This window comes from Hypanus sabinus, chromosome 11 (genome assembly GCF_030144855.1).
Source record: "Hypanus sabinus isolate sHypSab1 chromosome 11, sHypSab1.hap1, whole genome shotgun sequence".
In the NCBI taxonomy this organism is placed as follows: Eukaryota; Metazoa; Chordata; class Chondrichthyes; order Myliobatiformes; family Dasyatidae; genus Hypanus; species Hypanus sabinus.
In genome coordinates this window covers 74617411-74633224 of record NC_082716.1, presented here as the reverse complement: position 1 = coordinate 74633224, position 15814 = coordinate 74617411, and the positions used below count along the sequence as shown (strand labels likewise).

The 15814-nt window shown below is 38.3% G+C and overlaps 1 protein-coding gene across 1 annotated transcript in view; it reads left to right on the top strand.

Annotated features, from left to right (window-relative positions):
* Positions 1-15814, top strand: part of cdc73 (cell division cycle 73, Paf1/RNA polymerase II complex component, homolog (S. cerevisiae)) — a 287498-nt gene that overhangs the window by 167253 nt on the left and 104431 nt on the right. Inside the window, exon 11 of the mRNA XM_059984716.1 lies at positions 10884-10941. Coding sequence (XP_059840699.1) covers positions 10884-10941 — 58 coding nt within the window. The remainder of the gene's footprint in view (positions 1-10883; positions 10942-15814) is intronic.

The window sequence follows — 15814 nt, the reverse complement described above, 5'->3', positions numbered from 1 at the left end:
TCGATCTCTGCCTTAAATACCCCCAACAACCTGGCCTCCACAGCTGCCCGTAGTAACAAATTTCACAAATTTACCAACTTATGGCCGAAGAAGTTTATCCATGTCTCTGTTTTAAATGGATGTTACTCTATCCTGAGGCTGTGCCCTCTTGTCCTAGACTCCCCCACCGTGGAAAACATCCTTTCCAATCCACTCTGTCTAGGCCTTTCAACATTTGAAAGGTTTCAATGAGATCCCATATCATCCTTCTAAATTCCAGCGAGTACAGGCTCAGAGCCATCAAACGTTCCTTGTATGATAACCCTTTAAATCCTGGAATCATCCTTGTGAACTTTCTCTGAACTCTCTCCAATGCCAACACATCTTTTTTTAGATAAGGAGCCCAAAATTGTTCACAATACTCAAAGTGAGGCCTCACCAACACCTTATAAAGCCTCAGTATCACATACCATCTCTTGTATTTTAGACCTCTTGAAATGAATGCTGACATTGCATTTGCCTTCCTCATCTCCGTCTCAACCTGCAAGTTAACTTTTAGGGTGTTCTGCACAAGGACTCCCAAGTCTCTGCATCTCAGATTTTTAGATGTTTTCCCTGTTTAAAAAATAGTCTATGTATTTATTTCTTCTACCAAAGTGCATAACTGTGCATTTTCTAACATTGTATTTCATTTGCCACTTTCTTTCCCATTCTCCCAATCCGTCTAAGCCCTCTGCAACCTTCCTGGTTCCTCAACACTACCTGCCCCTCCACCAACCTTCATATTATCTGCAAACTTGGTAGCAAAGCCCTCTATTCCAACATCTGAATCATTGATATACAGCATAAAAAGAAGCGATTCCAACACAACTAGTTACTGGCAGCTAACCAGGAACAGATCCTTTTATTCCCACTCTGCCCCTACCAATCAGCCAATTCTGTAACCATGCTAGTAACTTCCCATTGTAATCTGCCATCCATATTCCAGCTGCTCCTTGGAGGCCTAATGGTCCTGCCATCAGGGTCCTTTTACCCTTGCAGTTCCTTAACTCAACCCACAAAGACTGAATATCTTCTGATCCTATATTAATCTTATAATGATTTCATGCCATTCTTTGCCAGTGAACTACGGCACCCCCTCTACCTGACTTTCTATCCCTCCAATACAATGTGTAGCCTTGGACATTCGGCTCCCAACTACAACTATCCTTCAGCCATGATTCAGTGATGGCTGCAACACCATACCTGACAATGTGTAAAATATGCAACAAGATCATCCACTTTATTTCTTATATTCTGTGTGTTGAGATACAACACTTCTGAGTATTGTATCTGCTACCCGTTTTGATTCTACATTCCTAATGCATTAATACTCACTCTGCTGGCTGAGTCTTTGTCCTGTCATCTGCCTGCCCTTTCTGACAGTCTGATTGCATAATGTCTTTGTTTTTTTTTCCCATCTGTTCTGTCCTGAGTCCCATCACTCCAATTACCTTTCCCCTGTAAAATCAGGTTCAATCCTACCCACTACCCAACAACAGCTCTAACAAATCTGTGCATGAAAATATTGGCCCCCATCTTGGGTTTAGGTGCAACCTGTCCCTTTTGTACATGTCACACTGCCCCCCCAGAAGAGATTCCAGTGATCCAAAAAGTTGTCCTTTCCTCTATAACAAGGCCAAATTCCTGGAAGCCAGTGTGAACCTGGTGAATGGAATCTCCTGTGCTGTTACAATTATAAGATAAATGAAACTATTACACTTAGGTGGTTTTTGATGGTAACAAGGTTTGTATCTTACTCGTCCATTTAAATTCTTCTTTTAGATTGCTGTCTTTGCCTATCCGTGTGGCATGCAAAAGGTACAGCTCAAGAAATTTGTATAATTTCTGCTTAATTTGTTTTTCTTATGAACACTGCTTTGATATATAGCAGAGTGGCACAGCGGAACCATGTTGGGCCTACTCCTGTACACCAAGTGGCAAGGGCATAATGAAGGTATGAAAACCAGAGAGGAAAGGTATCATCATTACTTCCCAGATATTCTGAATTCACATAGAATAACAGCACCTGTCCGTCAGAAAGGATCAGGACATCATCTTTCAATTAATAAAATAATTTACAATCCAGCGCTATTCGTGCAACAAGGGTTCTCTAAAGTGCACTGAGTACTTTGGGATAGTGTATTATCTTATGAAAAGCAATGGGCCTTTATTTAAGGGCAGTTGCAACAGGTCAGATTGTACCCATTGTACCAGGTGAAAGGGTCACTTTCCATGTGTTGTTTGAGGCACAAAATCATCATTCCCTGCTTGATTGGACTTAATAACAAAATAAAATTAAATAGCAATTGCCATGTCATGTCTGTGAAAAGGCTCTGTGGCATATTGACCATAGCAACAAATCATTCCTTAAGATGTTGAGGGACTACTTTCATTGGCCATTTGTTGACTAATTTTTTTGGTTCAGCATGACATTGTGGGGTGAAGGCCCTGTTCCTATTCCTGTACTGTACTGTTCGATGTTCTATTTTGTAGAGTTGGCCAGTTTCACCTTCAGTGAGTTTGCGTCCCCCGATGCTAATTTCCTCTGACCGTGTTTCATAGGTTACATGCAGCTTATGTGCTTCTGCAGTTGAATATGCCAGAATTCTCTGAACATAACATTTAAGCTGTTTGTTTGTTCTTCAGTGCTCAGCAGTATGTTGATTTCATATGAATCTATATATCAGTTGATCAAAGTTTTTAATAAATGTCATTCGCTGGTAGTTACTTCAGCAAGGCCATGATAGTGTAAAAGCAGAGAAAATCTCAAGCATAACGGAGCTCTTCATGTGGCTTGGGAGCTTGAATAGAATGTAGAAGCACATGGAATACTATGGTACAGAACGGGCCATGATAATACACTGACACTTTAATCTACTCTAAATCAATCTCAACCTTCCCTCCCACATAGCCCACCATTTTTTTTTTCATCCATGTTCCTATCCAAGAAGTCTCTTAGTTGTCCCTTGTGTATCTACCTTTATCACCACCCTTGGCAGTGTGTTCAACACACCTACTACTCTGTGTTTTTTTAAAAAAAATCTTACCTCTGCACCCCCCATTCTTTCCTTCCAGCACCTTAAAATTATATCCCCTTGCATTAGCCATGTCCACGTTTGGGAAAAGTCTCAGGCTGTCCACTTGATAGATTCCTCTTACCAGCTTGTGCTCCTCTATTAAAGTCACCGCTCATCCACCTCTCCAAAGAAAAAAACCCTGGTTTACTCAATTTATCCTTACAAGTCAGGCCTTTTAATCCAAGCATCAGCCTAGTAAATCTCCTTTGCACCCTCTCTAAATGTACCACACCTTCCCTATAATGAGGTGACCGGAACTGAACACAGGACTCCTAAGTGTGACCCAATCAGTGTTATAGAGCTGCAACATTACTTTGTGGTTTTTGAACTCAATGTGCCAACTAATTAAGGCCAGCACACTACCTGCCTCTTAATCACCTTATCAACCTGGAGGATCTATGGATTTGAATCCCATGATTCCTCCACGCTGTTAAGAATCCTGCCATTAACCATGCCTTCTGTCTTCAACTTTCCAAAGTGAATCACTTCTCACTTTTTTCGTTTGAACTCATTTGCCACTTCTCAGCTTAGTTCTGTATTCTATCAATGTCCAGTGGTAACCTACAATAATCTTCTGCCATCATCAGTATATTTTATCACTTTTTCAAAGAATTCACTCAGGCTTGCGAGGTATGACTTTCCATCAGATGCTTCTCCTTATAGATGCTGCCTGGCCTGCTGTGTTCTACCAGCATTTTGTGTGTGTTGTTAAAATATTATTCTTGGTTTATAAAGCACTGAATGGTCTGGGGCCAAATTGCATCTCTGCTGCATTATGAACCTTCCCAAGCTGTTAGGCCTCTGGGACAGGTCTGCTTACTGTCAAAACTACACATGGTGAAACGGCTTTTAGTTACTTTGCTTCACATATGTGGAATAACCTTCCAGAGGATCTGAAGTCTGCCCCAACTTTCAGCTTTTTAAAATCGTGGCTTAAAACTTTTCTGTTTGCTGTAGCTTTTAATTAGAACCTCCTGCACTGTAACTTCAATTTATCATTTTAAATTTTCTTATATATTATCTGAAATTTGATGTTTGAGTTTTATCATTTGATCTATGTAAAGCACTTTGAATTGCCTTGTGTTTGAATAGTGCCATACTTTGTTGGCTTGCAGTTGACTGTTTACTCTTTTCCATAGGTGCTTCTTGGCCTGTTGAGTTCCTCCAGCATTTAATGCGTGTTGATTATTGTTAGCTAATTTTTCTTGTTGGAACCACTGACCAAAGAGGAATATGTTCTGAGCAAATGTTAATTTAAAGGAAGTTTTCAAAAAGGAATGTAGGTAAAATGAAGGTTGTGAAAATGGAAGTAAAATTTAAAATCATTTTCCAAAGTAGAGGAAAAGGAAAAAGTTTTTAAAAAATACATTTTAAGGTTGATTATAGTGAAGAAAAAACTTTTGTTATACTTCAAGATTTGAAATCTTGTAGGACAATATTTGCGTCATAGAAGCAAAGCCTAGGGGATTGGGAATGGAGTGGAGGGATGATTATTAATGGCTAGAATATTGATGCAGACAAAGCTTGTTGATCTTTGCTGGAAAGAACAGCTATCCAAATTTTGAAGCGTTAGCAGGCAAATTCAAATTATTAGTCAAAATCAAACTAAAGTAATACGACCATAAGATATAGGTGCAGGATTAGGCCATTTGGTTCATTGACTCAGCTCTACTATTTCATCATGGCTGATCCATTTTTCCTCTCAGCCCCAATCTCTTGCCTTCACCCTATATCCCTTCATGTCCTGACCAGTCAAGAATTTATCAACTTCTGCCTTAACTGTGGCAAAAAATTTCACAGATTCACGACTCTGGCTAAAGAAATTCTTCTTTAAGACGTCCATCTATTCTGAACTGTGTCCTCTGGTCCCAGACTCTCCCACTACAGGAAACTTCCTCTCCACATAAACTCTATCAGAGCCTTTCAACGTTCAAATAAGTTTCAATTAGCTTGCCTCTCATTCTCTAAATTTCAAGCAATACAGACCTAAGCCATCAAACACTCTTCATATGACAAGCCCTTCAATCCTGGAGTAATTTTTGTGAACCACCTTTGAACCGTCTCCAGTAACAGCACATTCCTTCCAAGTGAAGGGGTCCAAAACTGCTCACAATACTCACCAGTAATTTATAAAGCCTCAACGTTACATCCTTCTTTGACATGAATGCTAACATTCTAGTTGCCTTCCTCACCACAGACTCAATCTGCAAATTAAGCTTTAGGGAATTGTTCCTAAGGACTCCCAAGTTCCATTGCCCTTCAGATTTTTGAATTTTCTCTCTACTTAGAATATAGTGTATCCTTTTATTTTTTCTCTATCAAAGTGCATGAGCATGCACTTCCCAACACTGTTTTCCATCTGCCACTTCTTTGCCTATGCTCCTAATCTGTCTTTAGTCCTCCTGTAACTTTTCTACTTCCATAAAACTACCTGCCCATCCACCTATATTCACTCATCTATAAACTTTGCAACAAAGCTATCAGTTCCATCATCCAAATCTTTGACATATAATGTAAAAACAATTGATCTCAACACACCCCTGTGGGGGAATAACACTAGTCACCGGCAGCCAACCAGTAAAGGCTTCCTTTATTCCCACACTTTACCTGCTATCAATCAGCCACAGCTTTATCAATGCTAGAATCTTTCCTGTAATACCATGGGCTCTTCACTTGTTAACATGTTAATATGAGGTTCCTTAACAAGATAATATCCTAGATGTTCATGGAGAAATATTGGCATCAATGGCTGACAGGCAGGTGGCATTGAATGAGGCCTTTTCTGGTTGGTTGGTTGCTAGTGGTGTTCCTTGGGGTCAGTATTAGGACTGCTACTTTTCACATTGTTTGTCCGTGATTTAGATAATGGAATTGATGGCTTTGTGGCAAAGTTTCTGGATGATACAAAGATAGGTAGAGGGGTAGGAAGTGCTGAGAAAGCATTGTGATTGTAGCAGGACTTAGATAAATTGGAAGAATGGACAAAAATGTGGCAGATGGAATGCAGTGTTGGGAAATGTATGATAATGCATTTTGGTAAAAGGAACAATTATGCAAGCTGTTATCTAAATGGGGAGAAAGTTCAACATCAGAGGTACAGAGGGACTTAAGAGTCCTTGTACAAGACTCCCAGAAGATTAATTTACAGGTTGAGTCTGGTAAAGAAGGCAAATGCAAAGTTGACATTTATTTGAAGGGGAACAGAATATAAAAGGAAGGAGATAATGCTGAGGCTTTATAAGACACATTGTTTATAAATTTTTACCATGTTTACCATTTTCCGTAGATGTTGTCTAGCCTGCTGTGTTTCTCCAGCATTTTGTGTGTGTTGCAAGGGTAAAAAGATCCTGATAGGAGTTATATTGACTCCCAAACAGTATTAAGAATATGGTTCACATATTATAGCAGGTGACAGAAAATAAATGCCAAAGCGCAAAGATACAATAGCAATGGGGACTTCAGTATGCAAACAGCTTGGGAAGATTAGGTTGCGGCTGGATCCCAAAAGGAGGAATTATAGAATGCATATGAGGTAGTTTTTCAGAGTAGATCGTGGTTGAGCATACCAGGGGATCAGCTATTCTGGATTGAGTACTGTGCAATGAAATGGAATTGATCAGAAAGCTTAAGGTAAAGGAACCCTTTGGGACAAGGGATCATAATATGATCAAATTCACCCTGAAATTTGAAAATGAGAAGCTAAAGTCAGATGTATCAGTATTACAGCGGAGTAAAGGGAATTACAAAGGCATAAAAGAAGAGTTGGCCAAAACTGTTTGGAAAAGAACACCTGCAGGGAAGACGTCAGAACAGGAATGACTAGACTTTCTGGAATTTGGAAGGTGCAGAATATATACATCCCAAAAAGTAAGTAGCATTCTTAAGGCAAGATTACACAACTGTGGCTAACAAGGAAGTCAAAGACAACATTAAGGCCAAAGAGAGGGCACATAACACAGCAAAAATTAGTGGGAAGTTAGAGGATTAGGAAGCTTTAAAAAATCAACAGAAGACAACTAAAAAAGTCATTCAGGAAAAGATGGAATACAAAAATAAGCTAACCAATAACATTAAAGAAGATACCAAAAGTTTTTCAGATACAAAGTGTAAAAGAGAGGCAAGAGTGGATATTGGGTTGCTGGAAAACAATGCTGGAGAGGTAGTAATGGTGTCAGCAAAATGGTGGACAAACTAAGTATTGCGCATCGCCCCTCACTGTAGAAGACATTAACAGTATGTTGTAAGTTCCAAGACTGTGAAGGATCAGAAGTATGGGGAGCCATCATTACTAAGGAAAAACAGAAAGGTCTAAAGTAACCTGGACCAGATGGTGTACACCCAGTGTTCTGAAAGAGTTTGCTGAAGAGTTTGTGAAGGCATTAGTAATGATCTTTCAAAACAATCATTAGATTCTGGAATGGTTTGGAATACTAGAAAATTGCAAATGTCACTCCACTCATCAAGAAGGGAGAGAGTCAGAAGAAAGGCAACTGTAGTCCTGTTAGCTTGACGTCGGTGGTCAGGAAGATGTTAGAATTCATTATTAAAGATAGGTTTCAGGGTATTTAGAGGCACGTGATAAAATAGGCCACAGTCGGCATGGTTTTCTCAAGAGAAAATATTGCTTGACAAATCTGCTGGAATTCTTTGTAGAAATAACAAGCAGGAGAAAGAAAGGAGAATTGGTTTAAGTTGCATCCTTGGATTTTCAGAAAGCCTTTAAGAAGGTGCCACACATAAAACCACAAGACATTGGAGCAGAATTAAGCCATTGAGCCCACTGATTCTGCTCTACCATTCTATCATGACTGATCCAAGATCCCACTCAACCCCATACACATGGAAAACCAACACCACAATACAGGCCCTTCGGCCCACAAAGCTGTGCAGTCCTTACCTTAGAACTACCTAGACTTTACCCATAGCCCTCTATTTTTCTAAGCTCCATGTAGCCATCCAGGAGTCTCTTAAAAGACCCTATCGTTTCCACCACCACCACCACCGCTGGCAATCCATTCCATGCATTCACCATTCTCTGCGTAAAAAAACTTACCCCAACATCTCCTCTGTACATACTTCCAAGCACCTTAAAACTACACCCTCTTGTGCTAGCCATTTCAGCCCTGGGGAAAAGCCTCTGACTATCCACTCAGTCAGTGCCTCTCATTATCTTGTACACCTCTATCAGGTCACCTCTCATCCTCCATCGCTCCAAGGAGAAAAGGCCAAATTCACTCAACCTATTCTCATAGTGCATGCTCCCCAATCCAGGCAACATCCTTGTAAGTCTCCTCTGCACTATTTCTGTGGTTTCCATGTCCTTCCTGTAGTGAGGTAACCAGAACTGAGCACAGTACTCCAAGTGAGGTCTAACCAGGGTCCTATATAGCTGCAACATTACCTCTCGGCTCTTAAACTCAATCCCACTTAAAAATTAAGCAGTGTCTAAAGCTTTGGGTGCTATTGAATTGAACTGCTTGAAGGCAAGGTGAATATTGTGAGTGCAGTGCATGCAAAGCAACCATTTAATTCCAAAACCTGTAATTGCCTTAGAGGGAATTGTTCATGTTCTGGCTTTCTGTTTCAACATTGGAATTGTCATTAAGTGAAAGGTATATATAGTCATAAGTGATGAAAAGTACTTGAATCTCTCAGAGATAGGTATTCACTAAGGAAATGCTCATGGCTTGACTTGGGAAAATTTGCTTCTTTCTTTATATTATGTACGCAGGTGGGCTGTTCTGTTTCTATAATAAATCATTTATTTTCAGGGACACTATACACGAGACACATGTGAGCACATTTAAAAGAAAAATGCTTGTGATTTAGTCTGAAGGGCATGTACTGGTAATAGCTTTCTCACACTTCTTGCAGTCTAATGTTGGAAATTTGAAATCCAAATACCTTTTCAATGTTACAGATCAAGAGAAATCACACCTGAAGTATTAAACACAAATTACACCGAAGATGCTGTGGTCAAATCAAGACTTACAAAAAAGCTGGATGAACTCAGCAGGTCGGCAGCATCCACTGAAAGAAGCAGTCAACGTTTCAGGTCAAGATCTTTTCCGACCTGCTGCATTCATCCAGCTTTTTTGTACACCTGAAGTATTGTTGTGAAGCAATACAAAACTTTTTTGCAATTATAATTGAAACATAGTGTTCATAAGTTTTTTTTTATTCGAGCTATTCATTGGTGATTTAATATTTGACACAATTTGCTGAATCATCAATTGACAAATTTATTACTGGTTTTTGTTCCATGGGTTGGAAACATTTGTCTGAATAGCTAAAGTGCAGAGAATAATCCAAACCTATAGATTTGTAAATTCATTATTTAATTGCTGTGTTGCCTACATCTAACAAAAAAAAGTCTTGTTGCAGATGTTTTGTTGCCCTCGTGTAACCATGGTGATCTTGCATAATCTTCTGTATGTGTTCTTGATACTTCCTTAGTCATAAGTAGACTTCTTTTCTTTATGAATTTTGGATTAAAATGTTGTCTAACCTTGATTAGTTTAAATTAGTGCTTGCAGACTGAATTTCTTGGAGTGCAGTTGTTGCAAGCTGAGAAAGAGGGGCTTAGTGTCATAATAGTGAGCAGAGTATAAAATAACTGACAAAGGAATTTTACATAAAGGGCATTAGTTTACCATTTACAGAGGTCTGCTTGTAGATATACAACATTGTAACTCAGTAGGTGGTTTGTCTTTTATAAATAATTTGGTTAAGAAAATTATGCAGCCTGAGTTTTGATGAGTTTAAAACTATATTGCTCTTGTGTATCTCAGTAATTTTAATAACCTTATTTAAAGTACCAGTACTGAATAAATATTCTTTTCAATAGAGATTAGTGATCATCAGGAAATTTGGACAACATGGCCCTTTCATTTCTTGAAAAAGTATGAACACAGAATTCTCCAAAATTCATTTGATCAAGTGGACATGTGGTGTATGTTGCTGTTATCTGCGACAAAGTGGCCACTAAATTAAGACTCTCCTTAGAAAATTAAAGAAGAGTAATTAGAAGCTGTATCTTCACCCATGACTGGGGAGTAAGTAATTCCTATCACATGGAGAAGTTGAGGCAACAGACTGGTTTTGAACAGAAGTGAGATAATGAGGGAATTGTGAGATTTGCTGCTTGCCTATATTGTAATATTAAGAGTGGGTTGTGAACATGATGGACAAAGTCAGTATAGTCTGTAAATAACATTCACTGACTGAACAATTTGCATACAAGGACATACAAAGATCTGTCCTTGGCACCCTTCACTTCATATAATACTTCATGTTTCACTTCATGAACACAGATGTTCTTTCCAAATAAAGCTGCAGTTCACTTGTACTTCCAATTCACTAGGGTGAGGGCCTTAGTATTGTTAATGAGGAAATTGCCATTTCAGTTTGCAAGTTAGCCTGGCAGAGACTGCTGTACACATATTTAGTCTATAACATGTAACAAAACTATCCTACTATTTATATCAGGATGCTTTTCTCTTGAAATTCAAATGCTGTTCAGAATTTTGAGAGTTATTTTGTGGATCTTAGGCTCGCATGTTATGTTTTCTGGAAGCATGTTATTGTCTAAGATTCTCAAATATTGCCAGATGTTTCTTGATTCACGTTTGCAAAAGTGAAACTTGTGCGAGTCATGAATGCTTTGTTCTTCTCTGTGATTGTCTCTTTAAAAGCCACTGAAAAAAATTGCATTCCAATTTTTTTTAGGCTAGCAATGCCAGAGAATTTCAGACTCTCTTAACTTTTATACATCATATCTTTCAGGAAGGTGCTTCAGCTAGAAAAGCTCAAACTCCTGCTGTTCAGCCTGTTCCACGACCAGGTAAAAACATTCATGAAATATTGTTTTATTTTCTTGAATGAATTTATGCTAAGACATTGTTGTAATTCTTGGTTCATGTAACAATCTCAATTTTGTTTCCTTTAATGAATACTGTTGATGCTTGGATGGAAAATAAAATCAGATTTGAATGAACATTTTGTTTGTGAAAAGAAGCCAGTATTCTGACAGAATAAATAAGGCACAAAGATCATTCAGTATTTAAACAATGCCTAGACAAAATATATCATAGGAATTACACAAGTAATTCAGCTGCAGTCAATCTGCGGTTTAATGTCCCTTAGCTTGTTATTAGTGCTTTCTCTTAAACCCTCGAAGTATTGAAGTTAAAGGGAAAAATGGATAGATTAACCTAGCCCTAATGAGAATTCAGAACTTTTTTATTTAAAGAACTTCACAATGTAATCTGCTGAGAATTTTATTTTTTGGTGTAATTAAATTTTTTGTGTGCCTGCAACATGGATTGAATATTTCTAATGTGTTAGGAGTAAGGATGAAGCAATATAGAGAATCAACAATCAGCCATTTGAGCCCTCATGATCGATAAATATATGGTTGTTCTATCCATCTTAATGCCTAAAAAGCTTATCAGTCCTCTCAGTCCTCGATTTATAATCAATGACTATTGATTTACAACTCTTTGGGACAGAGAATTCTAAAAGTTTCATGGCATTTGAGTCAAGAAATCTTTCCCCATTCCAAACTAATCCCACATTTTATATCACTCAGCTAAGGAAAATGCCTATCTGGTATCAACTCTTTCAAGTTGTTTAATATTAGCTTGTTTCATTGAGATCACCTCAGAGGGAATGTAGATTCATTTAGCTCTTAGGAATGTGCCTTTATTCCAGCAATTAGAAACCCAACCTTGCATGCATTTGGTTGAATAAAGAAACTAAACTATATTCAGAACTCCAGACATATTCCCATATAATTGAGTTTTGTACTTAAGTAAATTTGTTACAAAAATGAACTTATTAATTGCGTTCCCAATTGTTTGTTGTATGTGTGTTAATTGCTTGTTCATGTATTACAATGCTCAGGTTTCCACTAATTGCCAAATTTCTCAGAACTTTGCCTATATTTTTACCAAAGTGAATAACTCAAGTTAATCACATTCTATTCCAGATATTGTGCGAAGTAGTTTCCCATTTATTTAACACAGAGTGAGGATCAGGTTTAACATCAATAGCATATGTCATGACATTTGTTTTGCAGCAGCAGTACATTGCTGTACATAATAATGAAAAACCTAAATTATAATAAATATTATTCAAAATAAAAGAAGTAGTGGAAAAAGACAGGAAGAAAAAATAGTGAGGTGGTGTTCATGGATTAATTCTCCATTTAGAAATCTGATGACTGAGGGGAAGAAGCTGTTCTTGATAAACTGGTGTGTGTCCTCAGGCTCCTTAATGTCCTTCTTGATGTTTGCAATGAGAAGAGGGCATGTCCTGGGTGATGGGGGTCATTAATGATGGAGCTGGTTGAGTTTACTTGAGTAACTAGTTTACCTAGTTACTTATTACTTATAAAATATGGTCTCGTCTTCATCTTCGTCTAAGTCACAATAATAGACAAACATAATCTGTAAACTAATAACCCACAAACAATTGTACTTTTCATGTCTTTATTGAACACATTGCTTAATCATTCACAGTCCAGGCTGGAAAAGGTATGTGAACCCTTGTATTTAATAACTGATAGAACTTACTTTAGCAGCAATAACCTTCACCAAATATTTCCTGTAACTGCTGATCATACTTGCACAATGACGAGGAGGAACTTGAGACCATTCCTCCATACAAAACTCTTTAGTTCATCAATATTTCTGGGATACCTTACATTAACAGCCCTCTTCAGGTCATGCTACAATATCTCAATTGGATTAAGGTCAGAACTCTGACTTGGCCATAACAAAACAGAAAATTTCTTCTTTTAAAACTATTCTGTTGTTGATTTACTGTTGTGTTTCAGATCATTGTTGCATCATCCAACTTCTGTTAATTTTCAAGTAACTGACTGCTACCCTAATATTGTCCTGTAAAATGTCTTGATAAAATTTTGATTTCATTCTTCTCTCAATGATTGCAAGCTGTTCAGGCCCTGAGACAGCAAAGCAGCCACAAACCATGATGCTCCTTCCACAATGCTTCACAGTTGTGATGAGGTTTTGCTGTTGGTGTGCATTTCTACCAAAAAGTTCTACTTTTGTCAGACCTGTCCACAGAACATTGTTGCAGAAGGTTTGTGGAGCATCTAGGTGGTTGTTTGCAAACTTGAGTTGTGCTGCAGTGTTTATTTTTGGAGAGCAGTGGTATCCTTCCATGAACACTATTTTTGTTCAGTGTTTTTCTTATAGTGGATACATGAACAGAGACTTTAGCAAGTTCTAGAGATTTCTGCAAGTTTTTTGCTGTTATCCTTGGGGTTTTTTTTTTCCATCTCCTTCGGCATTGCATGTTGTACTCTTAGTATGATATTTATGGGATGCCCACTCCTAGGGAGAGTAGAACAGTACTGAATTTCCTCCATTTGTAGACATTTTCTCTTGCTGTGGATTGACGAACACTCAAGTCAGTAGAAATTCTTTTGTAGCCTTTTCCAGCTTCATACATCTTTACAATTCTTCTAAGGTCCTCTAAAAGTTGTTTTGATAGAGGCACGATGCGCATAAACAGATCTTTCTTGAGAAGATCAGGCTCTGTCAGTAACCTGACTGTGTGTGTCTTTTTTATAGAGTAGGGCACCTCTACAACCCACACCTCCAAACTAATCTCATTGATTGGAACACCTGACTCCTAAGAGCTTTTGTAGAACCCTGAGGTTCACATACTTTCTGGAACCTGGTCTCTGATTGTTTAAATAGTGTACTCAGTATTGACGAGGAGTACAATTGTTTTGTTTATTTTTAGTTTAGGCAGATTGTGTTTGTCTATTGTTGTGACTTAGATGAAGATCAGACCACATTTTATGAGTAATTAATGCAGAAAGCCAGGTAATTGCAAAGGATTCACAAACTTTCTCTTGTTGCTGTATGCATCTTTGCTATCCAAATGTTCCAGGATTGAGTGACGAGCCAATGAGATGGGGTCTGCTGTGAACCTGTGCTTCGGTAGGCATATTGGAGCAGATCCAAGTTGCCTGTCAGGCAGGAGTTGTTGTGTTTCATCACCAACCTCTCAAAACGCTTCTTCACTGTGGATGTAAGAGCAACAGGGCGATAGTCATTGAGGCAGGTCACTTTGCTCTTCTTGGGCACTGGTACAATTGAAGCCTGCTTGAAGCAGATGGGTTCCACACATTGCTGAAACAAGAAATTCAAGATCTCAAGGAATACACCAGCCAATTAGTCAGAACAGGTCTTCAGTACATGGCTCCATCCAGTCCAGATACTTTCCATAGATTCACCTCCCTGAAGGCAGCTCGTCAGCTTTGGAGTCTGAGATCATAGGATCATCAGTAATGTGGGGATTTGCAATGAAAAAATGACAGTAATAAGAGCAGAGGATAGTGAGTGAAGGGAAAGAGAAGCAAAAGGAAAGCAAAACAAATAATAAAATATGGCAGAGCCTCGTCAACTTTTATACCCTAAAGAAGATGAACATTCATTCAAATTTGCAGATAAGAGTTAATCAGTTAGATGGAGCCTGTTCATATAATGCAATGCCAGATAATCTTCCAGAGCTTTCCAGAATCATACAAGTGTAACCATTAGGGGTCACATTGAACAACTGTATATACATACCATGGCCACTAGGAAACATACTAAGCAGTTACATGCATATTAAGATCATTAATATTTAAGCAAATAAAATAATAATTAAAGTTTAATTTAGCAATTCCTATTTGAGTCTAAATTACACATTTAGAATCGCTACGTGAATTATAAACTTGTATCTATGTGAAGTATGAAATAATCAAAAACCATCTAAATTATAAAAATATCAAAGGGCATATGTTCTTCAAAGTATTCATAGGATTATATCATGATTAGAAAGATTAGTAGGCACACTTACGCGAGTTTGAACTATTCTATTAGTGTTCACCTATAAATAGACAATAGGTGCAGGAGTAGGCCACTAGGCCCTTCTAGCCAGCACTGCCATTCACTGTGATCATGGCTGATCATACACAATCAGTACCCCGTTCCTGCCCTCTCCCCATATCCCTTGACCCCGCTATCTATAAGAGCTCTATCTAACTCTCTCTTGAAAGCATCCAGAGACTTGGCCTCCACTACCTTCTGGGGCAGAGTATTCCACGTATCCATCACTCTCTGGGTGAAAAAATTTTTCTGCATCTCTGTTCTAAATGGCCTACCCCTTATTCTTAAACTGTGGCCTCTAGTTCTGGACTCACCCATCAGTGGGAAAATGCTTTCTGCCTTCAGCGTGTCCAATCCCTTAATAATCTTATATGTTTCAATCAGATCCCCTCTCATCCTTCCAAATTCCAGTGTATACAAGCCCAGTCCCTCCAATCTTTCAACATATGACAGTCCCGCCATTCCGGGAATTAACCTTGTGAACCTACGCTGCACTCCCTCAATAGCAAAAGTAAACAAATAATAAAGGTGTAAATTATGACATCAAGACAAACAATTGATTCACTTCAGTTTCCGAGATTTAAGTGAAACCAATCAAAGAAATCCTATCCATCAGATTGATGTATTTTAGCTATTTCCTTATGGATATGATCAGCCAAATTAGTTATATCTTCAGACTCATCAGGTATGTAAGTATATTATTTGTCTATTACTGCACATGTTTCCCTTCCCCACCCTTAATTTCCTGTGCATGGGCACTATTTCCATTGTTACTTTTCTCAAGGCATCAGCAGTGTCATTGCTTGC